Raw genomic sequence first — 25,961 nt, 5'->3', positions numbered from 1 at the left:
GGGTGAAGGGGCCCTCTCAAATTGCTAAGAGTAAGGAGAGGAACTGAGGTTTGCAAGCACTGTGGCTTGTCTGTTTCCTGTTTCATCAAGCTGCTGTACAAAAAAAGAATGTCAGTACAAGAGGAAAATGGTGAGGGGGCTGAGAACATCTGATTGACCGCTTCCCTGGCCATCTGAGACCAGAGAGACCCGTAAAGGGCTGAAGGTTCTCCTGAGACACTTGAGACAGAACCTGGGACCAGAGGTAACGGTGGAGGAAGATGCTTTGGGATCTAGGTTTGGATCTGTTGACTTTGGGGTGGGGCGGAAAGTTCTCTGCCATGCCAGCCTCCTACATAGCAGCAGGTGGTAGAATTTGAGTACTGGGTTTTATGTGACCAAGAAGGCATCCTGGGTTGGATTCCTTGGGCAACCACTAGGATATGGCTACCAACTCTGCTCCACCTGTTAGCTTACATTAGATGTGAGTCGCATGACTTGGTGTTGGGGTGCTCAGCATCCATGCCATGAATTAAATGACCTTTTCCAGATCCCTTTAAAGCAGGGATCCCTGTAACAGGCCCTTCTCCCTCAACTCTCACTGAGAACTCTGGACTAGGAAGGCCAGATCCATGCAGGATACCACCCATCATTTCTTCTGCATACACAGCTAGGAGGTAGGAGCAAAGTTCTGGAAAGGCGGCAACAAGTCTGTAGGTGGGGGACAGTGCCCTGCTGTCTTCCTGTGTGGGGAGGAGAGCCTCCCCTAGCCAGTATTAAGTCTTCCTCCAAAGCTCTAACTGGACCCTCTCTTGTTGCCAAATAGTACCTCAGAGACTCCAGAAAGCCTTGGGCAGTGGCCCTGTGACCTTTCTCTGAACTACAGGACCAGTTCCTTTTTCTGCAGCCCATCCCTGTCCATCAGGCCTTCCACAAGGAAGAGACATCAGCACAGGCTTGCCTCAACCCCACAAGACCTTTCCTCTTCCCATCTGGAAGGCAGGAGGACCCTCAACCCAGGTAGCTACTTCCAGTACAAAGCCTATGTGGCCCAACATGGAGGAACCTAACTAACCCTTCACACTCGTAACACAGCACCCATTACTCACCCACCTGTTTTTTGCCTTCCTGTCTGACCTAATTGAGTTGATGATTATGTCCAGACCACAGAGAAGTGCTTTGTCCTTGTAACCCAAACTCAAAGGCCACAGGAACCAGAGTAGTAAATTTATTCCAAGATGGAGCTACAAGCCCTGTTCAGAACTGAGAGAAGGAATTAGGGGAATCAGAGGGTAAAATTGAGCATTCTCGGTCCTAGAGTCTGGCTTTGCCTGGGACATTTGATTCATATCACCAATTCTTCAGTATCTAGCATAGCAAGGATAAGTATGATATTTTACATCTATTATTAAAAATAATATTTTATTTTTTATATTAATATTTTTTAAAAGCTGAAATTTATCATAAGTCATGTGCTAGGGGTATGGAGTGGATATTGTTATTTAATACTCAATCCCTTCAAGGGAAGTTTTAGCCCCATTTCAAAAATGAGAACCCTGAGGCTTTAGCAACACTTAACACCTTCCCCTCTGGTAGGCAGTGACAGCCTGGGAGTGAGTCACAGTCTGTCCCCCAAGCAAGAGTTCCCCTCCTCCAGTGAAGACAGAATAGTAAGGTGCTATGGCTTTGAGGTGCACATGTATGTGGAATCCCAAGTCCCCTCCACCCATTCATTTATCACAGAACATGTGTCGAGGTGCATGTGTGTGATCCCAAGTCCCCTCCATCCATCACAGAACATGTGTAGGCCTTTTGGCTCCTTTTCTACATAATTTAATAAACAGAGTGACATGTGGGAAGTCTAGGGAACCCCATAGAGTAAGAGTGAGGGCAAAAGCCTGAGGGAAGACATTCAGAGGTGATGGAAGAGGACAAACACTACCTCACAGTCCTTGGGGTAAGCTCTACCCAAGGGAGAGGGTGTCCCTCTACCCTCAAGAGCCAGATAACCAAAACCATACGGGACTTGGCCACATAAGAGCCCTTCAGAAAGTGAGACTGTCCACCCACTGGTTTGTGAATGAGTATAGTGACCAGAGACAGAGCAGGAGCCCTGCACAGAATTCTATCTTGTGCCAGGATAGGGATCAAAATTCCAACAAAGACGCACAGGGCCTCTGCCTGTAGAGTCTGTGCTGCCTATAAACAAGCCTTGAGTGAGGGTCAGAGCTGGCCAGTGCCTGCTAGTCAGTGAGGCTGGGACACTTCCTCTGACTACCCAGGAACTGAATTCCTGGGCAGTGGGATGAGTGGGTAACAGAGAAGAGACAGCAACTGTGAGGAGGACCTTCCTCATCACCCCAGTGTAGATGTAACCAACCGTCTTATTAAAATAAGAAACACAGAACCAATGTAAAAGAGAAAGCCGAGAGGTCAGAGCTCAGAGCTAAAAATCTTACCTCCAGGTCCAGGTCTTAAAGGCGTATGTCTCCAATGCTGGCTGTATCCCTGAACACACAGAGATCTACCTAGCTCTTCTACCAAGTGCTGGGATTAAAGGCGTGCGCCGCCACCATGCTCTTGCTATGGCTCTAATAGCTCTAACCCCCCCCCCCCCCCCGCAACTTTATTTATTAACATATAATGAAAATCACATTTCAGTACAATTAAAATACCACCATACCCCAGTCTGACTCCAGAGGGCAGAGGAGGCAGAACACAATTTCTGATGCTAGGATATAGCCCATCTGAGTCCAGCCCTGACTTCACCAAGCTGCCAGAGACCAAAATGAGACTAGCCAAATCCACAACAGGTAGGTGAAGATAAGAATTTGGGTACTATATGGATGGTAGGTAAGGCCACCTAGTGGGACACCAAGCCTGTCCTGAAGACAGTCCCCAAAGTTCCTTGGGGACTTTGCATTACAGGTTTCTTAGGGTTTGTCTTTGTAAGACTCCTGTTGCGAGTACTCTGCATGCTTGCTAGTTTAGATGGCAGCTTTGGAAACAGACTGAGCCTGGCAGGGAGGCTATCCTAAAAAGGTAGAGCCCTCCTCTCTGAGTCATTGAGCCAGGTTCTCTGAAATGGACCAACACTAAGTGTTTTGAAGGTCCTCAGCCAATAGACTGACTTGATTAGCAACTAAAGTCAGAGCCTAGCCCTAGATACACAGTAGATGACAGAGAGAAAGGTCGGGATGTGGTGGTGGAGGAATCGGGGCAGGTTTCCCTAAGCCATGCCAGTCCAGAGCCACAAGATGAGTGCTGAGAGCTAGGAATGGAGCAGAGGGTGCCAGTCACGAACCTGATCACTTCCTGAGGAGTTGTGGCTAACCCTCTAGGTCTCAAGAAGTGCCACTTGGCTATTTTAGTAAGAATGTGGGCAAGAGAGCAGTAAAGATGACATCTTTCATTTTAGACTAGAAGATAGAGTGGGCTGGAGTGTCCTCAGTTCTACAAGCCACTGGAACAGCTGTAAGCTCAGGAGGATTGTAATTTGTTCCTTGTATTCCCTCACTTAGAGGCAGCAAGGACGAAGGGGCTCCAGAGAGGCCGCCCACTTCAGGGATTAGTGCTAGAGAACGGCAGAAACCTGGCCTTGCTGGATTCCATCAGTTCATGCAGGACTGAGCCCGGGAGTCCTGGCCCTGGGTTCTCAACACACATGGATGGAGCCCTGTGCTATTTCTGCCCTGACCCAGGGAGATAGATTGTCAGTTTTCGGCCCATCTTCTGACTCCTCCCTCTTGGCATCTGGTAGATCCAAGCAGCTGTTCAAGGAACTGGAAGCCAAGCACAACAGGTGCTCGGAGGTCACCATGATCAGCTCAGACCCCAAGTCCTCCCCTGGCTCGGCTCGCTGGGCCGAGAGCTATGAGGCCAAGTGTGAACGACGTCAGGAGACCCGAGAAAGCCGCCGCTGCCGCCGCAATGAGACCACTTGCCGCCAGCCAGGGAAGCTGCTGAGGACCCAGCACAGGGAGCAGCTTCAGAGAGCTCGGCAGCTCCAGTTCTTCAGAAGGAGAAACCTGGAAGAGGAGAAGAAAGGCCAGGCCAGGGAGCCAGGGCCCTCCAGCAAGACAGATGGAGGGACAGGCCAGGTGACTGTCCTCAAGGAGTCCTTGCCTGGGGACTACAAGACCTCCTTCCCTGGACAGCAGGTGGGATATGTCCGAGAAAACCCTGCTGCAGGCCCAGGGGTGGGGGGTCTGGGAAGTACAAAGGCTGAAGGTCATTAACAAGTGATTTCTGTAAGTCCCTTCCTCAACCATGCAATCAAGTTTCCATTACCCATCAGCCATTGCTCTTTTCGGGATTTTGTTGTGTCTTTGTTCAACTTCTTTTGAAGTGAAGGGAAGGGGGTGGTCCTACACCTGCCTATTAGGAGAAGGGAAATAATTGTACAAACAATCCAAAGCCAATAACTACTATAAGGTCCGGGGTTTTTTTTCCTGAGATAGGGCCTTGCCATGTAATTCAAGATGGCTTCAAACTCATGATCCTCCTGCCTCCCCTTCCTGAGTGCTGGGATTACAGGTGCACCATAATTCGCAGATTCTACTGTTTGTGTTCTCTCAATGCCGAGGGCCTTATGCACAGTGGGCAAGCATCCCGCCACTGAGCCACATCCCCAGCTCTGTGACATCTTCTGCAGCTGTCCATCATTCACTAGAGACTGACTAAATGCTTTTAATATGCCAGGAACACAAGCCAATGTTCTTCGTGTCCCAACATGTATAGTGTGTGTGTGTGTGTGTGTGTGTGTGTGTGTGTGTGTGTGTGTGTGCGCGCGCGCGCGCGCGCGCGCGCCTAGACAACCATCCTGGAACAAAACTGCAAAAAAACCAACTGCCTGTTTACATGGTAACGAGGCCTCTGAAAGGCCTGGCAGAGGGGCAGATGTACCGAGAATGGAAACAGAAAAGGCCGTGAAGTAACTGCCTACCATGGTTATCGAGTCAGTCCATGATGGAATCCTATAGATATTTCTTAGCCTTTGAGTACCGGGTCACCAACATAAACTTTTTAATTTTGTAGAAGAAAACATAAAAAGAGCAGAGAAACTTGTGACTACCACTCCCCCATTGTACCAACAGGTCCCTACTCTGCCCTCTTTCAACACAAAGGCTCAGTGGCTCTGTGGCTCTAGGGAGAGGCAGGCAGCCTCTCTAGGCCTTTCCTCACAGGCAGGAGCCAGAGGCCTAGAAAAGGCCAGATCTGACACCTGTCACTCATTCTTGGACATGGCTGAGTGACTGAGAGCAGAGAAGGAGGGAAGATCGATCCCTTGTCTGGGCTGTGGAGAGACATCCCCTCTGTCCAGGACAGGGAAGAGCAAGCGCAGAGGTCAGCTCACGGATGGGAACCCTTGGGCGGTTTGGTTTCCTAGGAAGGAAGTATCATTTGCTGCTGTGACAAACCACCACACGGAGAGTAGCTTGAACAGCAGAAGGGTGTTTCTTGTCATTTTTGAAGCTCAAGTCCAAGCCCCAGGCTCCAGTGAGTCTGGAATCTGATGAGGAGACTCTTCCCTGTATCCAAACATGGCAGAAAGCAGGCAGAGAGGTGAGTTCTTGCACGGCTCTTCTGGTAGGGCACGAATCTCACTCACAAGGCAGCCACGTTCAGACATAAGGATTTCCCAAAGACTCCATCTCTTAACACCGTTAGAATTTCAACACTGGAGTTTCAGGAAACCCACTCAGTCCACACAGATGTGATTAACAGTTTGCTTGTTTTTCCAGTGCTGAAGGTGGAACCCAGGGCCGTGTACGTGCCCAGCAAGCCTGCTAGCACTGAGCTGCAGCCACAGCCTCTGGTTCTTCTCTCTGCAGTTGTCTGGAAAATGTAAGAGGCCCTTCAGAGTGGCATTCAGCAGCCTTCATCTGCTTTCCAGGTAACAGGGACGAGCTCTGCAGTTTCCCCAAGCCTGCATCATTCCTCCTCAAGCATCCAGAGAGATTTGGATGGCCTCCATTCCTCACACGTGACAGCCTTTCCACCACAGGACTCTGCCAGCAAGAAGCCACTCAGACAGCACCGGGGTGAGAGCACAGCCCTGACCTGTGAGGGCAGCCCAGCTCTCCCGTCCCTCCCCTCGTCCTCCCTCCTCCCCTGCATGCTGAATCACCCTGCCTACCTCTCAGGTACTCAGACAAAGGCAGAAGAGGCACGGCCAACAACAGTAAAGAACGATGCCAGTCAGCAAACCAAGTGAGTTCCTTCGTGTTCCTGACCCCAACGCTTCACTCTCATTCATTCCTCTCCTCCAAATGTTTATTGGGAACACCTCCACTGGACACGCTGAGAATCCTGCCCACCTCAGCTGAGGAGGAGGAAGCCCCTCCCCACCCTACTGCCCTTCCGCAGGGATGCCAGCTGCGGCTGACATCCTGCCTGCTCCCAGGTTTCATTTGGGGCCCATTGTCATGTTTTCCTTCTCTTCCCAGCTGTGGAGTTGCAGTCCTAGACAAGGTAAGAGAACCCTCGTTTGGAGGGGTTTGGGCCAGATGGCGCCTAAGCTCTAGCATTCTAGGATTCCATGATGAACTCAGGCTGGGGTGGAGGGACACCTTCCTCCAGGACAGCCAGATGGTCCTGAGCATAGATGTGGGCCTAGGAGGATCCTGCCAGACCCAAGGCAAAAGAGATCTGCTACATGCAAGCCAGCTAGGGCTCTCTGGTTCTCTGCTTCAGTCCTCCTGAATCTCTTTCTTCTCTCTAGGACATCATCCAGCTCTCCGAGTACCTCAAAGTAAGTAGCACAGTGATGCCTGCACGCAGCTTCCCACCCACTCTTCCTCCAGGTTAATCCTTCCCTTTACATTTTTCCTTCTAGGAAGCCCTACAAAGGGAGCTGATCCTCAAACAGAAAATGGTGATTCTCCAGGACCTGCTTCCTGCTCTGACTCGGGCCTCTGACAGCTCTTGGAAGGTAAGAGTAAAATCTTCAGACAAGGTATGCAGATCTCTATGCATGCCCACCTCGCTTCTCCTGGCATACCATCCAGCAGGGGAAGGGCTGTCCCACTGGGAAGAGGCAAAGGTAGGGGTGCTGGGATGCACAGGCCAAAGGGTCACAGTAAGTGTATCCCTGGGGAAGGCCCAGAACTGAGAGTAGACAGAAGGCCTGCTTTTGAACCAGGGGAAAGAAGAAAGGAAGGCCCAGCCCAGTGGTGTCCTGAGAATTGTCAAGGCAGTGACGTTCACACAGGATCCTGTATTACTCACTTTCTTATTGCTGCCCCCAAATACCTGACAAAAGCAGCTTTTAAGAAAGGGCTTATCCTGTTCATGATTCCAGGGTAGAGTCCATCATGGTGGGGGTTCATGGCTGCAGGACTGTGAGGCAATTGGTCACATTGCATGCACAGACAAGAAGCCAAGTAAGAAAGGCTGGTGTTCAGCTGGCTTCCCTTCCCAATTTTTCCCCCACTGGGAACTCCAGCTGGTGGAATAACACTGCCTCTACTCCAAGTGGGTCTAACCACCTCTGCAATCTAGAAGCTCCCTTGCAGAAATGCCCAGGGGTTCGTCTTCAATATGACTCTAAATGCCATCAGGCAATCAAACTCAATCATCACAGATCCATATCAAGACTCACACAAGCCAGCCTGAATAATATTCAGCCGAGAGAGGACTTCATGGGTGACCTAGTCTGATTTTCTGTTTTCCATGATAGGCCAAGGCCTTGCCCATCATCACATAACTACTTAGCAAGGTCCAGGTCTCCAATGTTGGTCTGTTCATTCTCTAGATAGCCAAAGGCCATGCTCCTGCTACCAAGCACTGCAAATTTGTTCTTTAGGCAGACACCTGCATTTTTTTTTTAAACACCATCTCACTATGTCTCCCTGGATAGCTTAAAACTCTATGTAGGCGAGGCTGGCCTTGAACTCACAGAGATGCACCTGCCTCTGCCTTTGCTTCCCAAGTGCTGAGATTAAAGGCATGCACTGCCATACCTAGCTCAGGCTCCTGCTTCTTAGAGAGTTCATAGTTTTATAAACATGTCACATGCCAAAATAATATTAGACATGAGAAATAAAAGAAATGCTTCCAGGGTGGAGCAGGCTACAGAAGAGAACAAACAGCCCAGAGAAAGAAGCTGGGTCTGTGGACAGTTACAAAGCACTGAGGCAAACGAGGACACAAGGACAATTGTCAAGCAAGAATACGGAGTTGGCACGAGCCAGAACATGGCTTGGTTTGGGACAATGGCTCTCTAACTCTTTTTTATCTCAGGATTCTTTTTATTAATTTTCAATTAATTAACTTTTCCCTAGATCAATCACATTTTCCCCTCCATTCCTCCTCTCCTCTCAGTCCCCCCCCACACACACAACCTCCCCTCTCCATTCCCCCATCCACTCCTCCTCCTTCCTCTTCAGAAAACGGCAGGTCTCCCCATGTATATCAGCCAGCCATGGCATATCAAGTTGCAGAAAGACTAGGCACCTCCTTTCCTATTAAGTCTGGATGGGGCAACCCATCTTTATAATAATTTTTAACTAAAAATTCCAAAGAACTTCTGGTGCATGCCATATTAGAATTTACCATGTTAAAAATTAAAACAGAAATTTAGAAATATTAATTGAGAAATCACAATAGTCAAGCACCATGTGCTAACTTAAGTTATGTATTTTAATGGAAAACTTTGTTTTCAAAAGGAAAAATAGAGAAGTAGCGTGTGTAGTGGTTTTTGCTCTGCCCATGACCTTGGGCTATGTGGTCGGAAGGAGGCAGTGCTTCTTGCATGGCTGTACATTTTCAATATGTAGCTAAACAAAAGACACTAAACTCTATGAGCTTCTAAATTCAGCCTCTTGTGACCACTCTTTTAGTTGAAGCATTTGAAATCTGTCAGTGTCACGGAGACATGTGCTGGAAAGGGAAAGGCCTTGCAGATCCCTTGAAAGAGTCCCTAGGACCTCATGAGTTCAGCAGATGATAAGCAGGTTGGTGCCACCAAAGCCTAAGGCAGAAGGTGTGTTGAGCCAGAACAGACAGCCCACAGGCCTCAGTGCACCTCACCGTAGGAAGGTTTATGCTTAAAGAAGTGAAGCAGCGGGGAGGAGAATGGGGGCGGAACACTCCAAGAAGTTTGCAGACACAAAAGACCACCACTTCCACCCTGCAAGCCCATCCTCCTTACATCAGCCACTGAACCTGGGTTCGGGAGTCTCTCTGGTAAGGCCTCTGCCAAGTCATTGCCACCGGCAGAGCAGGGGCCGGAGCCCGCAGAGGGCATGTCAGGTAGTTTCCAGTACTGAGCTAAATTGTGATCATCTCACCCATTTGTTCATAAGATGCTTGGTAACTTTCAACTCTATGCTGGGGGTTCAGGAACACAGAGAAACAGAATCCTTGCGCTGAAAGACTCACAGTCCAGCAAGGGAGAAACAGAACAGACAACTCCAGTGAGACGAGGCTGCAAGTGTGTGTGCAGCCTGGCACAGAAAGAGGACGATTCTGCCTTAGGTGGAGGAAGGAAGGCTCTGGAAAGAGGCCAATTTCAGCTGGGTGCTAAAGGATGAGTAGAAGCTCACCAGTTCAGAAGTAGCTTGATGAAGAAAAGTGTTTAAGGAGTTAGGGTGTGTGTGGGCCTAGGTGCGGCAAAGCATTGGATATAGTCCAATGTGAAGGACGGGAAGGGATCCTATCTGAACAGCGGCAAAGAAAGACCTCTCTCACACTTTCAGAATAAGAGACTTGAGCCTTCTCTGTTAACCTTAACATGTTTAGGACTTAATGTGTAAACTCCTTTTTGAAGGAAAAGTCACACAAACACACTTACATATTTGTATGTGTATGCATGTGTGTCACAGCAGGCATCTTGCATTGGAGGACCCATGGGATTGCATGCCGCCCCAGGTTGAGAAACACAGTTACGGGGGACAAGGGGCGGAAGTTAACCAGAGTTCAAGTCCTGCACTCTGAAATGCCTGCCTGTCTTTAGAGCAGCTTGGTCACTACAAAACTGGACCGAAAGGAGGGATCTGGTCTGTGTGCATGGCTTCTCTAAGCAGAGGCCTGACTCTGAGTGAAGGGTGGGACCCTACAGAAGCCTAGAGGAGCCTAGGTCAGCTGTGCTTAGTGGGAATGAGGCAGATTCCCACTAAGATACATTAAGAGCTATTTATGTAGCACTCAGGAGTCTGAGGCAGGAGGATTCCAAACTTCAGGCCAGCCTGGGCTACATGTTGAGACCCTGGTGTTTTGTTTCATTTTAAGTCATTTCTTCGATAAACTTGGGAGGGGGGTGTTATTTTAGATCAGACTCCAGACGGAGAGCTGAGGTTCCTCTGGCTGTCACTTCCTCCCTCCCACCTTCCTACCCTTCCCAGGTCTCACATTCACCCTTCTCTTCTTCCTTCCACCCCAAGCTCCCAGCTTCCTGTATTCAAGAAAAGTCATCACTAACAGTTCAGTTGAGGGTCCTTGCTTCTCCCAAAACAAAACACTTCAACTCCATGCCTCCCCGAGAAAGCCTCAGGATCAGTGAAACAGTGGCCCCATTTGGTGATTTTGAGAAAATAACTGAATGAAATGAGGCCAGAACTGGGACTCAGGCCTCAGCCAAGTGTCCACTTTGTCCCTTCCATTTGGTTCCACGTATGACTCTCCAGCTTCTCCTGTAGAGATGTTCATGGCAAGATCTCCACTAGAACCCCAGAGTCAGTGCCCTCCAGGACACTCCCAGAGCTGGGTCTGACCATTGGAACAAAAGGAGCCCTGCCAACAGAGGAAGCTGTGGAGCGCCGCTGGGGCTTTAAGATCTGCAAAGCGAAACTGAGAACTTGAGATGACAGCCCAATGGGGACTGGCTTCGCGCCCTATGTAAACTCCGTTAGAGCAGAGATGAGCCCTGGGATGGGGCTTCTGTGGTGAGGTGTGGTGTTTCTGGAAACAGATCTGAGGCAGGGGACCAAGCAGCAACAGGATCAGAAGGCCTCAGACCAGCACCAGGTGTGTGCGGCCTCCCCGCTGCATTTCTCCACCAGGGGTGGCCTGTCTGAGGGGCTCTGGGCTCCTGGGTTAAGGTCCAAAGCAGCCTATAGGGCTTCTCAAAACTCTATCACTGGTGTCAGCAAAGGGAGATGGGGCGGGGGAGGGGGAACTGTGTGCTCCATTTGCAGCAACTTGGCTTCAGCTTTCCTGCTTGCCTTAGGGAGTCTGGGAAGGCAGGGCTATGGGCCAGAGATTTTGTTCATGCCCTAGACTTGGGTGGCAGCCCCTATCCCTACTTGAAGGGGCTACCGTGAATCATCTTGTATTGCAACATAAATGGAAAAATAATCTGGGGTTGTGCTGAAATGCATAAACACTTGGAAGAGGAAAAATATTGAATGAAAGTGATACTACAGAATAGGGAGCTACCCAGAAGACATTTCAAAGATACTGTCTGGAGCCTGTATTCCTTCCAGGCCAGGAGGAGGCAATCTTTAAACTTGGTGGGCGTGGCTGGCTTTTGCCCCATAGAGTCTGGGCAAAGGAAAGTGCTTGCACTCTGTTGGAAGACCAGCACAGAGAGAGGCAAGGTGGGGCCAGCTGAGTTCAGCGCCTGCAGACTGACAATGAACAGCCCCTTTGGGGAATGCAGCTGCTCTACCAGTTATGCCTGGGCCTGAACAGTGGAATCCTTTGTCCTTCTTTTCCTTTGTCCCAAGCCCTGTGGTTACTGTAAATGCCAAATCCCTTACTCCCTACGCTTTCCCACATGCGACTGAGAAAAACATTAATAGCAGGAGGCACTTTGAAAAATTGTTTTTGGCCCAGGTTTTTACTTTTGCAAGGCCCAGCTGAGTAACACAGGAAGCAGAAAGGGTGGGTTCTCCCCCCTGATCCCCACAGTTAGAAGAATTAGACAAATAAGATCAAAACAGGAGCTCTGTGATACCACTTCCTGCCTTCCCCAGGCACGCTGACTCTGACCCCAGAGGCCCTCTTCTGCCCCGAGTCTTTAGAGCCACGAACTGCCATGGCTGTTCAGTTTGATGACAGGGGCCACAGCATCCAGGCCTGGAGGAAGGTCCCCCAAGTCTCACAGGACTCGGGTGGAGAAGTCAGAGAAAAAGTATGAAAACCACATACAGGTTCATGGCCCTATCTCTGAGAAACATGCTCTTATTAATGGCACCCCCGCCATCCCAGACAGATACACCTGAGGTAAAACTCAAGGCTGGCAAAGGGATGTCTTCAGGTAGGAGGAGCAACAAAGTACAGGAAATGCTGGGGGGTGGGGGAACCCTGAAAACCACCAGAACTGCACCTCTACCCACCCTTCTCTGCTTGGTTCTAGATCAAGGAATGTCTTCAAGTGCCATCACGCACCACACGACCTGGGGCATGCTGTGGGGGAGGGGCACAGGACGACACAGCAGACATACCAGACCTTAGAGTGACCCAGCTCTTGAACACCTTTGGGACTTTCCCAGAAGCCCTCTCACTCTCTCCCTGCACCCACTCCCACTCTGCTAATATCTCTAGGTCCATTTCTCACTGAGTCCTGCTAGGCAGGGAAGGACACACACTAGGACAGTCAGAGTCCTCCACAGCCACAGGCTCCACAGCCTCAGATTCAACCAACATTGCATCAAGAACAACTGAAAGAAAAAAATCCTGTTTTTCTTGTCTTTCTTGTAACTAGTCCAAGTAATACATTATAGATGTCATTTACACGGTATTTCCAGTGTACGGTGAGTGAGCCAGAGATGATTTTAAGCATATAGGAAGATGTACATGGGCCATCAGTAAGTGCTACACATTTATATAAGGAACTTATCATATGAGGGGTATGAGATGCCAGGGCTGCCACTAGAGACCTCTGCCCCACTGTGCTGCCTGGCCTGAGATCGAGGTATCAGTAGTGTCAGTCCCCCTCATGTCCCTCCTGGGTTGCAGACGTCCCTCTCGTCTTCAGGTGGTCTCCCCTCAGCATATCCGGGTCTTCTGATCTCCTTTATAAAGACCCTGGGAAACTAGACTAGGCTCCCTTGACTGCATTTTCACTTCTTTGAAGGCCTACCTCCAAATATGGTTCCATCCGGAGCACTGCAGCTCACTACAGCATTCAAGCCCCAAGGGCGAACACAGTTCGTTCAGTCCAGAGCAAAGAATTGTAGCAAATACAGATTCTCCCCAGGAGCAACCTGGGCAAGGAGAGCAGCAGTGGCGGATGGAGAAGGACCAGAGAAATGACAGCTTAGGAACCTCCCTGTCCTGTCAGTGGCCTTCTCTGATGCCTGGGCCATTTGATAGAGAAACTCTATCAAAGTACAAAGAGGGGCCAGTCTGGATGGAGAGAGAGAGAGGCCAACTTCCCCTCAGAGCTCCTAAGCCACTGTACCTGAAAGGGTTCAGCCCCATGGCGCCCCACAAGCTTCGGCTGTGTGTAACTGGGCTGGAGAAGATGTAGCCTCTTTGTGTATTTTCTGGCCTTAGTTTACTAACTCACCCTGTTTACTTTAGGGGCAGCTCAATGAAGACAAACTGAAGGGCAAACTAAGGTCCCTAGAAAACCAGCTCTACACCTGTATGCAGGTAAGCACCTTAATTTCAATAAAATGAGCATGTCTGAATCTTAGTCCTGCCTTCTAGAAATGCTACCAACTGGAGACTGCCACACTCCTCACTCTGTGTTCACTCTGGTTCCTAATTTGCCACGTCACTATCTCCACTGTTCCTTCTTTGTCTGAGCATGTACCCCTGTACCCCAGGAAGGAATCCCAGCACTAAACATGTTGATGGCTCCTAGGGAGCTGTAGGGAAAGGCCCTTTCTTGGTAAAGGTTCGAACCACACAACCAGTCTCCACAGACCCAACCTGAGGGCAGGTGAAGAGGACATGACAGGAAACTGCAAAAATGATTTTCATCTCAGGAACAAGTTGTTTTTAGCAACAACTTACAGGAAGCAAGAAGCGTAAGAGTTTGGAAGAAAGTGAATCCTGGCTTTCCTTGTTAATATTCAGCTTCAGTAATCTCTTGATTTGGCCTAATTTCAGGTTACAAAAAAAAAAATCAATTCCTCTGACAGGTAGAGAGATATTGAATATGAAAGTGGGAGAGCAGGGGCCAGCAAGATGGCTGCATGGCTGAGGGCACTTGACACCAAGCCTGACAACCCGAGTTCAATCCCTGGAATCCACATAGGAGGAGAGAACTGCACCCCTCACAAGTTGTCTTCTGACCTCTACACACCCTCTGTGGCAAGTGTACACACACACACACACACACACACACACACACACACACACACACACACACACACACACACGGTGTTTCTTTAAAACCATTAAAGAAAATGTAGATAGGCAGGGAATAGATGGGCTTCTCTCATTTAGAGCTAGAGGGATCAGTACTTTCCTACACAGCTGGGAACAGTTTATATTGTGTATAGTTTCCTGGTCTACATTTTGTTTGTTTTTCAATGTGAGCTGCTATGTTAGGCTCTTATTAGCTAGACTATGCCGACCAAACTTGTAGACCAGCATGCAAGCCAGAATACAAGTCTTTAATGTGTTGTTTGAGAAAGGTCTCGTTATTAAGCTGGCCTTAAACTTGTGACCCTCCCACCAACCTCCCAGGGCTGGTGTTACAGACGTGAGCAACTATGCCCAGGTACCCTGCTGATTTTTGAAGCTAGTCGGTGACTATTGTTAAGTGTAATAACTAGGACACCACCATGTTGGACTTCAACCATTCACTCTTCGGTTTGATTTTTAATGTAAATTCCAAAAAGCAGGGCACCCTTTCAGACACAAATACAAAATTTCAGACAGTCCCAAAGTGAAACAAAACTGACTCCTCATGAGCCATTCCTTCATCTTCATTCTCTGGACTCAGCCAGAGGGGTCTAGAAGGCTTCCTGCCTCCCCCAAGTCACAGAGCCGGAAGGTGAAACCCAAGGGCGGCCGACACTTCAGTGGATCTGCAAACCTAGTTTATCTGGTTTGGGGTATTTTCCTTGGTCCTAAAACCAGGGGAAACACCTTGCCAGGCAGTGGTGGTGCACACCTTTAATCCCAGCACTCGAGAGGAAGAAGCAGGAGGATCTCTGAGTTCAAGGCCAGGCTGGTCTACAGAGTGAGTTCCAGGACAGCAGAGCTGTACTACAGAGAAACCCTCTTTTGACAAAACAAACAAACAAAACCAGGGGAACATTCAATGCAAATGTACTACTTCTAGAGCACTAAGTCCTCAGATTCCTGGGATTTCATTTGGGCAGCACTGTGTTCCCCGTTTGGAAACCGTTTCAAGTGGAGTAAGGGAGATTCATCCACAGAGCAGAGCAGTGGAAGCGGCGGGATGAGGGTGGGGAGGTGGGAGGCTCGCGTGAATGAAAATTCCAAAAACATGGGTCCCAGTCTCATGAATGCCAATACGTCAGTGCTCAGCAAAGTCACCACAGCCGGGGATAGAGGAGTTAGCGGAGAGTTAACAGAACTGGCTCATGTTCTCCACCTGGAGCTCAGCAGTAGGGTAGCCAGCTGAAGGGATAGAGGAGGCGGCTGTGGCACAAGTACCCTGCCAATGGCAGGCACCTCTCAGATAGCCTGAGAGCCTCCTCTGCTCAGCTCCAGCCTGAAGAAAAGTCTACCAGACTGGTATCTCTGCCCTGGGGACAAGACCCACATTCTTCTCACGTGTGTGTCCCAGCTGCTGGGTAGGCAGGAGTTCAACGTGTATTTGCTGACTTGCTCCTGGTTTGCAGAAATACACTCCCTGGGGGATGAAGAAGGCGCTCCTGGAGATGGAAGACCAGAGGAGCAGTTATGAGCAGAAGGCTAAGGAGTCGCTCCAGAAAGTGCTGGAGGAGAAAATGAGCGCAGAACAGCAACTGCAGAGTGCACAGGTGGAGACGCTGTGTGGTCCTGGGGCTGGGACCCTGGGGACAGTCCCCAGAGCAGGGGGGGGGCACACACTTTGAGCACGCTCCTCAAATCCACCCTGCATTTTAAACTGCAATATAAACAAATGTAGAGTACGGTGTGCTCCCTTTCTCTAAGCTCCTGCTCCTTGGGAACCTTCTCTCCTCTGGTTTCTCTCAGCTGTCCCTGGCTTTGGCAGAGCAGAAGTGTGAAGAGTGGAAGAGTCAGTACGAGGCTCTCAAGGAGGACTGGAGGACCCTAGGGGACCAGCACAGGGAGCTGGAGAGCCAACTGCATGTGCTTCAGTCCAAACTACAGGTACCAGGCCCTGGGCATGGGAGGGCAAGGAGGGCAGAAGTGGGAGAAAGAGTCTGGTGAGAAAAGATGCTCCCGGGTTGGGCCCCAAAGGCTTGATACATGCAACAAGGAGCTTTCAAGTCTTCACCTACCTAGTACTAGACTCAGTACTGCCCACTTAGTACTAGACTCACTATTTGCCTCTGAATTATGATTCTATACTTAGAAATAATGCCTGCAGTGCTTATGCAAATGAACTAAGTACCCCCTGGAAAAACATTAACCAAGTACAAATGCCTGGGTTGGAATAGTCATTGGGTTGGTCAGCCTACTAATTGCATACTATTCAAACACCATCCCAGAAGAGTACAGAGCACAACTGCCCACTGTTTTACACACAATAAATGTTACTAATTTATTTACATATGCTAATACATCCTGCCAACGTGCTCCTTAACAAATTACAGTAAACCCTTGGCATACTCCAAAGTTCTACACTTTCAATCTGTCACTTTAGAAAATCTAATTAACCTCCATAAGCTTGTTTCCTCATCAACAAAATGTGGGTAATAGTCTTTCTATCACAGTATTGTCACATGTATTAAATATGGATAGCCACACATAGTCTCTGGTACATATGAGCACTTGACACAGGTTAGTGATTACTTTGCATGGGTTGCCTCTGGGTGGAGACCTAACATTCCAAGCTACCTAAAACGTAGGAGTTAATCCATTAGGGCTTGTCAATCATCTGGCTAATGAACCACCTCTCTGGAAGGCAGACTCACCTTAACCCATGCAAAAGAAGGAAGAGTAATCATCCCTTTAATAAGACAGTGCACTTTCCCTTCCCAGAAAGCCTGCCGCTGGTGTGCTCACTTACCAAGCCATAGCCAGGCTGCTGGGCTAAGTCTGCCCATTTTTCTGAATTTCTCAGAAAAGTACAACTTTCATCTCTTCTTTCTTTCTAATACTTGCCAAAGCCAAGGCATGCTTCCAGAACACTCTGGGCTTTCTTACTCTTTTTCTCTCACGTTATTCTCTCTCCATCCCCTTTGCCATATGGCTGTTTCTAAACCTCCACCCCTAACTCAAAAGGCATGGCTTTCTTTTCCTCTTCTCCATCTTTGTCCTCCACGCAGCTGCTGAGATTACAGTATGCCCACTCTGTTTTTGTCATCATTGTTATTGTTTGGAGTGTTTTGTTTTGTTTTTTTCTTTTTTAGCCAAGAAAAAGCTTTCTTCAGAATCTGTTCTCTCTTTTTTTTTAATGGTTACAATGTTTCTTCAGTTTTTTTTTATTCTTGAGATTTTAATTACATTTCTCCCTTCCTTTTCCTCCCTCCAAATCTGCCCATATATCATTCCCTGCTCTCCTTCAAATATATGGCCTCTTTTTCATCAGTTACTATTGCATGCATATATGTATATGCATATATATTCCTAAATATGAACTGTTGAGTCCATACACTACTTGTATGTATGTTTTCAGGGCTGACCATTTGACACTGGGGAAACCACCTCTTCTGCTCCTGGCTTTCCTCAGGTGCCTGTAGTTCTTTGTGCAGGATTGAAGCCTCCTGGGCTTTTCCTTATCCAGTGTGGCATATCCATTGGTGTCTTCCCTGTTCACTTCACATTCGAGCAGTCATGCTGGTGAAACTTTATGGATGTCATTTCTGATGTTACTAGGAGACAGACTCTCACGGCAAACTCCCTGATCCTCTGGCTCTTACAGTATTTCTGTCCCTCTCCTGCAATGTTCCTTAGGTGCCAGAGTTGTTTTGTACATTTATTGAGACTGGGCTCCACAAGAAGCATTTTGATTGGCTGTGGTTTTCTGTAGTGGGCTCCATCTATTGAAAGAGAAGATTCCTTGATGTGTTCTTGAGTTTTTTTATTAACAAATCTAAGAACTCAAGAAAGGAAGCCCCAATTTCCCCAATAACATATGGCACCCTAGGTGGGGCTCCCCAAAATCTTCAGTAACACATAGGTTTCACTGACTTAGTTTGGAACTTTGAGGATCTGCCCCCAAAGTAGATCTTTATAAATTCCCCCAAACAGGAATCAGAAAAAACATAGTTGATGAGAGAGGGTGTGAGACTTTTAGAGGCACAAATCTCACTGGCCACACAGCACATGGCATCCACATGGCAATCTCTGCGCTCTTCTCCCAATCATGTATAAGGCAATTCTTAGGAAAGTGTTGTAAGGTTTATAAACCATAATTCTCTGTGAAAATATTCCTAACTACGCCTCTCCCTCAACAACTGATCATGCTAAAAGTAAAGACAAAGAGAAATATCTAGAAAAGTTCTGACTTGGTATGCCTTGATGTGGAGATCTGTCAAGGCATCAGGACATTCTCCCCTGTAAATATCAAGTCAAATGCACTTTAGAAACATGTAGAATAGAAAACAAAGGGAAGTGGAGAAAAGTTTCCATTTCCCTGAATCCCCATCTCTAGAGTTCTACTGTTTTCGGTTCCATGGCACCTGCTCTGTCTCCACCTACACTGACCTCCTGCTGTGTGGCTCCTCCTCCTCTCAGGGAGCAGAGAGCAGAGACTCACAGATGAACCAGGCCCTGCGACGTTTAGAAAATGAGCACCAGGAACTACAGGCCAAGATGGAGCGCCTGCAAGGGGACAGAGAGCAGCAGAGCTCTGACACCCAGGACCTACAAGGTACTTCTTGGGGGTCACAGGATCATGAAAACCACAGCTGTAGGAGTTCAGAGAGGGGAGGCTGCGGGGAGAAGCTCTGGTCTTCATTTCTGCTTGGCCTTATGATTGCATCTTTCTGTGAGGGAAAGGCGGGGTTCTACCTTCATTCCCCTAAACGAACATCACTTGTGCTTCACTAGACTTTGCACACTCTCTTCTCCAGCCCGTGCCTGTGGGCCAGACCACAGCTGCCCCCAAACTAGTCACATGCTGAGGCCATATTCCTAATTTGAAAGGGAAAGGTTAGCACAAACACTGGCAGAATGAAGGTTTCCCGGCAGTGCTGGTGTGGGCTGAAGGGACCCACGAGTGTGTGTACACAGCACTGTGATGTTCATGTGTGGATGGTGGCCTTCCTCTTCAGAACTGAAAGACACTTGACACTTCAGAGACCACAGAGAGGACAGGACGCGTCTCTCGGTTCCGCCCTCCTGCGCTTCTATTTCAGTCTGCATCCATTCTTTCACTTTCAGATCAGCTAAAGAGGTCAGAGGAGGAGAGACAGGTCCTGGTGAGCAGAGTACAGCAGCTGCAGAGTAAGTGTCTTTTTCGGTCCTATACCTGCACAGGTGGCTTCCGGCAGGCCTGCCCACAAAAGGCATTCGAAGGAAGGCTGGGCTCCAGGCTCTGGTGTGTCCTGTTTTGGTGCACTCTTGGGCCTACTTCCTGCAAAAACAGGGTCATTTGCATAGCTCTTCACAAGTTATATGGTTTGTTTCTTTCCCAAGTTATATATTAACATCTGTTCTTGTGTTTCCTCTCTGTTTTCCTCCCTGTCAATGACAACCATTTACATTTCTACAAGAATTTGCAGCTGTGTGTGTGGTGTGTATGTGTAACGTGTGTAGGTATGGTATGTGGGGAGGGTTGTCATGTGTACTGTAGTGTGTGCATGTGTGGTGTGTATGTGTGGTGTACATGTGTGTAGTGTGTATGGGTGCCCATGAAACATGCACAAGGGGGCTGAAGGGTGTTGAGTATCTCCGCTCTCACTCTCTGCCTTGGTCCCTTGAGAAAGGGCTTGTCACTGTTTCCAGCTAGGCTAGCCAACAAGCCCCAGTGATCTTCCCTTCTCTGCCCCTGGACCTGATAGCATTAGGGTAACAGGGACTGGTAGTGTTGCCCAGTTTTTTACGTGGATGCTGACTAGTTAAATCAGGTCCTCATGTGTGTACAGCAAGAACTGTTGCTCACCCACTGCCCCAGGCGCAGAACTATCCATTCTAAGAAATGTTAAGCTTTCTAAGATGATTGTTTTCTTACACATTCTATGTATTCACATGAACATGTCACTCAGATCTTTTCACTAGAGGTGGTTCAGAAAATGAGCATTCACCAAACCCCTACATAAGATCAGGCATCCTGAACATATGCACAATATGGGTACACAATAATAGGGGTACACAATAAGCAAAAGGTAATCGTTTAAGAAACTTCCATTCTAAGCAAGTCCAGGGGTAGGGGTTCCATGAAAAAGAAATCAATGTATGTCAAGTCACAATAACAACTATAGAGAAAAAGAAGCAGATTAAAGGTCAAATTAGTCATTGTTGTATAGAAGGTAACCTGAGAACGTGTCCCTTTAAAGTAACAATTAAGCAGACTCACAGACATGTAGGAGCTGACATAAGGATGGCATATTTGTAATGAAGGACCATATTAAGTGACTTGGACAAAAATGAGCTGTTTCACAGGACAATCAAGCTGTCCAGAGGGTTGGCGCCTTCTGAGGTGAGGGCCTGCCCCAGGCCTCTCTTTAGCTTTGCAGGCGGCTGTCTTATGTGTCTTCATATCCCTTTCCCTGGAGCACATGTGGGTCTAAGTATCCCCTTTCTTATAAGAATACCAGTTATCTAGACTAGGGCTCGTGTTAATGACCATATTTTTACTCAATTGCCTTTTCAAAGACTCCATCTCCAAGGAAGGTCACATTACAGGAGTTAGAACTTCAACACAAAAATTCTGAGGAACAATATTCAGTCCCTGACAGATGGTAACATCTGCAATGAGTCCTTACAGTAGGTCTGCTAGCATAGACAACTTCCTTTTTTCTCCCAACAGGTCTGCTTCAGAAACAGTCCTTACACCATCACGAACAGGAGAAACTCTTAAAGAAAGGTCAGCAAATTTATTCCCACTAATGTCACTCTTCTTTTGTCTGCCTAGAGTATGGGAATGGACTACATGGCTTCTTGGGGTCCTACCCACTGCTGAGAGTCTGTGAAGTCAGGGAGGTAGGGAAATGTTCTGAGAAACTCTCACTGACCTGGATACTTTAGTCAGCCTTCTACTCTGAGAGGTACATAAACTGTGGGAAAGGGTTTCTACTTTCTCTGAAAACATTGTCTATGTTGAACATTTCAATAAATTGATTTTGAACTCAGAATTTCATGTCAGTTTTTACACAGTTGACTTTACAAATCACATCCAGCTTCTCAGCCCAACCACACAGCACACCAGAGTCCTCTCATCAGCCACACAGAGGCCCCGGTGGCTCCTCAGCTGTCCACAATACCTAGTCTGTTGTTATATTCTCACAACTATTGGGGGTAATAGAGGAGAATGTAGAAATGATTGTGCCCACATAGCACAGACATGAAAATAAAGGTCTCTGGTCATATAAATTAAGGACTTAACTCAAACAATAACCCAGAACTTGACTCTAGTCCAGTGCTCTTTTCTCCAAAACTGACTACAAGGTGGCTGAAAACCCAGCTTTAAAACATTAAGAGGCGTCTAGAATGATTTCCATTTTCAGGGCACAAAGGTGAAAAGGGTGCAAAGGACACAGAATTATACAGAAGCATTTGGCAAACCTACATGAGAAACTAGATACTTTATGGCAATAATGGAACAATTTCAATTAGTAAGCACTCACTAAAACTAACAGATTAAGACAAATTCAAAGAAAAATAAGCTGTCAACCTTCAAGGAGCCCAAGCCCAGCTGTGTATCTAGGTCACAGGGTGTACCAGAGTGGCTGTCCTGGAACTCACAGATCCACCTGCCTCTGCCTCCCAAGTGCTAGAATTAAGGTGAGCATCACTATGCCCAGCACATCAGAGTTTTTAAATGCAGAATGTTCTACTCCGTTCAGTGTAGACAAGGACAAACCTGCCATCTCCCTATTCTCAAAACCCTAAGTTCTCAGTGACAGGGCCAGCCCTCACAAACAAGACTGTCACTGAGACTCTGGCTGCTTTTTTAGATCAGGCTTTACCTGTGTGGAATCCAAAGCGCTCCCTTGATGAAGGAAAACCGGAGAGTACAGGGGAGGAGAAAGACTGGGAACTCAGAGACCAGCTACAAAAGGAGACATCTCAACTCCAGGCCAAGGAAAATGAGGTGAGGAAGTGACCTCAGAGTGTAAGGGCTCATCCAGAATGTGAGTTGCATCCACATTGAGTGCTCATCCAGACTGTGAGTGCTTATCCAGACTGTGAGTGCTCATCCAGACTGTGAGTGTTCATACAGATTGTGAGGATTCATCTAGGTTCGTGGTTCCCAACCTGTGGGTCACAACCTATTTGGGGTAGCATATCAGACATTTACATTATGATTCATAACAGTAGCAAAAATACAGTTTTGGAGTAGCAATAAAATGTTATGGTTGGGGGACACCACAAATGAGGCACTGTATTAAAGGATTGCAGCATTAGGAAGGTTGAGAATCACTGATCTAGACTGGCAAGAGCAGGAAAACCTTCTGGGAGGCAACTGGGAAACAGGAACTTCCAAGCTTAAATTGTGACTGAATGCCCGCACATGTTCATTTTCCTCCACAAATGTCTTTGCTCTTGGAGAGACTTGAAATCTTCCTCCTTCCTAATTTATAACAATCCCTACCAAGGTTATATTGGTAGCCTATTAGGAAGTCAACCAGAAGATAAAAACATTTGGCAAACACATTCCCTTCTTAAATTCCAACACATACTAAGTACAGCAGTGCTTTTATCTTACATCGTATCTTTTAAGTAGCAAACACTTTCCTAGGAACATACTTCCCTTGGTAGCGTGCAGAAGCAACTAGCTCCCAAGGAAGAGAGGCTTGTCCTCCAACTACTTTTAAGTCTATGGTGCTGTAGGAACTTATTTTTTAGTATGCCCACTTACAAAGCACTTTCACAAAGTTGTGTAAAAGCATTTGCATGTATTGGGGCCAGTAAGCTGGCTCAGCAGGTAAAGGTACCTGCTGTCAAACCTGATGACCTAAATTAAATCCCTGGGACCCACATGGTAGAAGACCAGAAGTAACTCCCAGGGTTGTCTTCTGACTCCCACACATGCACTGTGATATTAGCATACATATACACATACATACATGCATATATACATACATATGCACACACACAACAAATAATGTAAAAAAAAATATTTAAGCATTGCCATGTGTAAAATGTAATATATTCAGCATAACCAATCATATAACTGAACATTTTCCAGATAAACTATGTAAATGGGAGGAAGATTAAAACCTCTGAGAAGAGTGGGAAGAATGGAAGGTGAAGGAGTACAGTACTCAGGGCAGTCCTCTTCCAGAGCCATGTCCCAAACTGAATTGGTGACACTGTTCTGTCGTCCCCAGTGCAGAGAGCTGCATTCAGAGTTAGACATCCTCAGTGACAAGTAGCTCTCCTGTCTTCGAAAGCTACAGCACTGTCAAGAAGCCCTGAGCCACAGCCAGGAGCTGCTGGCCAGAGTAAGAGCGCCCATTCCTCTCTACAGCCCTCCATGACATTGGGGCAGTTCCCATTCCTCTCTACAGCCCTCCATGACATTGGGGCAGTTCCCATTCCTCTCTACAGCCCTCCATGACATTGGGGCAGTTCCCATTCCTCTCTACAGCCCTCCATGACATTGGGGCAGTTCCTTTTTAATGCCCGGTCGTCTATATCAATCCACACCAACATCTGGTCATTCTGTCCTGTTCCACCTGATTCACATTGTGCCAACAATGATGATGTGAAATAATATGAATATTATTAATAAATAGGAAAGAAACGCTGTCTAGATCTGCCCAATATTCATGCATCTCTTGAGTCTGTAAGACACTAGATGGGGTATACTCTGAACACCTGACATGTTCTAGATCCAAAACATACTGCTCATGCACAAGCATGATCCTCAAAGGCTGCAGGTGATTTTGTAGCATTTGGAATTTGGGATTTAGGATGCCTTTCTATTAGATCTGCTCAACTGGTAAAGTCTATACAAATATTACAAAATGCCAAAAAAAATTTTTTTGAAACACTTCTAATCCCAAGCATTTCAGAAAAATGATACTTAACCTGTGTTGACTCAAGTATGAAAAATACTCTTTTGATTTATTGTGAACATGACAAAGACAAGAGGAAGACTTAAAAATCACTGAGGCACACAGTGTTATTTTGCTGAATTATTTTCTATCTTTGAATATTCATATCAGCCTTTAAATATCTGTCTGCTATTGGATGTACATCTCTAGGTCACTAGTAAAGTGGTTTTATCTCAAGGGAAGTGACAGAACATGAGGAGACACAGAAAAAGTCTTTTCTGCCACCGACGTGAGGTTTTCTCAGGGGTTAGAACACCAAACAACTATTCTCGCCCATATTTCCTCCAGCTAACTCACAGATGCTCTCTCCTGTCTCCATCTCCTTCCACACAGCGGCAATGTGGCCAATGGCTCCCGGTGCTGATGGTGGTGATTGCTACGGCACTGGCAGTGTTCCTGGCAAACAAAGACAGCCTGGTGATCTGAGTAACTTCTGGCATCTTTCTGGGGTAAAGTTCAGAAGGAAACAACTCCATAAAAAACTTGAGTTTGGGTACCTTACAACTTGGGTTCTCCCTCCAAGAAAATCCAGATTCCTAGTTTTAATTTTTTTCATCACACTGTAAATAAACTTTATCTCACAAGACTATTCTTCAGAACTGTCTATTCCTGAAAACCACAGCACAAGTATGACACTTAAACATCACAGTCTCATATCCTAATTCAATTAGAACTACATAAACATTCCAAGTACCCAGTCCTTCTCCTTTCCCCTAAGGCACCATCCAAGGGTACATTGCTTAGTCTCCACACAGCTCCTTCTCCCACTCTCTTTTCTTCTGTTTCTTATTCAATGACAGACAAACAGACACCTCTGCTAAATACGTGGGAACTCCTAATATAGAAACGGAAAACATGCCACGGCTGACAACAACTATCCCCATTCACACATGTGGTCTAGTGACTGAACACTTAGGAGGATGCTAATCTTCCACCCAGAGGTGAGCATTCACTGATACCTTCTCAACCAGCAGAGTTCAGTCAGAGGGCCACAGCAGGCAGTGTGACTATCTCAGAGGAGATGCTGAGGGCACCAAAGTCACTCTGAGTCCTAAATCGGGTTCTGAGTTCCTTCTCCCAGGTGCTTAGAAAGTTCCTCAGGGCTGGGAACAAACTCTCTGGAACACTAAAGGAGTAGAGCAGAATTGGAGGTTGACCAGGCAGCCATGAAACCTGAACAGTGAACACCCGCAAGGGGGTCATAGCTAAGCAGTTGCCACCTCCATGGTTCAGGTGAAATGTGTAAGAGACAGGATAGCCCAGGAGTATCCCAAATACAGTGCAGAGATTCCAATCTGAGGAATGCAGCTTGCTGTAGGAGACTCCCAGAGACCCATCCTTCTGCAGTCCTTGAAAATGTGTGATGATCTCAGCGATGAGAGATTTCAAATCCTGGAGCTGGTCCAAAGAACAGACAGAAGGATGGGGCTGTGAGCAGGAAACATCCACTAAAGCTGTGGTACCCAGCAGTACCTGCTCCAAATGCTGACAGGCATGCTCAGGACTGACAATGAGGTTGTTCTCTCCAATCTCAAGAATGTGAAGTCCCAGGGTCAGGAAGCCCAGCCCCTGCAGCGCCTCCAGGTAGCTCTGGAGCGCCAATACTCCAGCAGAATTGCAATCATAGAGAACCGCTGGCTTCAGCCCGCGGGCCACAGCCAGCACCTCTCCGGCTAGGTGAAGACAGACAGCTCTCGGTGGGCTCTTTCTCTTTCCCGTGCCCAGGGTCTCCTGAGCAGCTGCCACCAGCAGCTGAGGGCGTGGTGTGGACAT

At 47.5% G+C, this 25,961-nt stretch overlaps 2 protein-coding genes across 3 annotated transcripts; one reads left to right on the top strand and one right to left on the bottom strand.

The window, feature by feature from the left end:
* Positions 1–95: 95 nt before the first annotated feature.
* On the top strand, positions 96–24,774 carry Traf3ip3 (TRAF3 interacting protein 3). Of its 2 annotated transcripts, none has more exons than XM_006988136.3 (15): positions 96–244; positions 3,740–4,139; positions 5,876–6,023; positions 6,126–6,192; positions 6,429–6,453; positions 6,704–6,733; positions 6,818–6,913; positions 13,450–13,521; positions 15,693–15,833; positions 16,030–16,167; positions 18,700–18,835; positions 19,348–19,410; positions 20,936–20,992; positions 22,083–22,219; positions 24,522–24,774. In XM_006988136.3, the coding sequence occupies exons 2-15, from the start codon at positions 3,798–3,800 to the stop codon at positions 24,612–24,614; spliced, it is 1,545 nt and encodes a 514-aa protein (XP_006988198.1). In that variant the 5' UTR covers positions 96–244; positions 3,740–3,797; the 3' UTR covers positions 24,615–24,774. The 2 variants fall into 2 exon arrangements, with proteins under 2 accessions (XP_006988198.1, XP_076404357.1); XM_076548242.1 differs by having other exon boundaries at positions 105–244; positions 3,740–4,079.
* Positions 23,261–25,961, bottom strand: C11H1orf74 (chromosome 11 C1orf74 homolog). The gene is made up of 2 exons (XM_042258887.2): positions 25,148–25,961; positions 23,261–24,584 (listed from the first exon to the last, which is right to left on the bottom strand). Exon 1 carries the CDS (start codon positions 25,959–25,961, stop codon positions 25,170–25,172), a length of 792 nt encoding a protein of 263 aa, XP_042114821.1. The 3' UTR covers positions 23,261–24,584; positions 25,148–25,169.

Source organism: Peromyscus maniculatus, chromosome 11, assembly GCF_049852395.1.
Source record: "Peromyscus maniculatus bairdii isolate BWxNUB_F1_BW_parent chromosome 11, HU_Pman_BW_mat_3.1, whole genome shotgun sequence".
Classification (NCBI taxonomy): domain Eukaryota; kingdom Metazoa; phylum Chordata; class Mammalia; order Rodentia; family Cricetidae; genus Peromyscus; species Peromyscus maniculatus.
The sequence above is the reverse complement of the archived record's forward strand: the minus strand, read 5'-3'. Positions and strand labels throughout refer to the sequence as shown.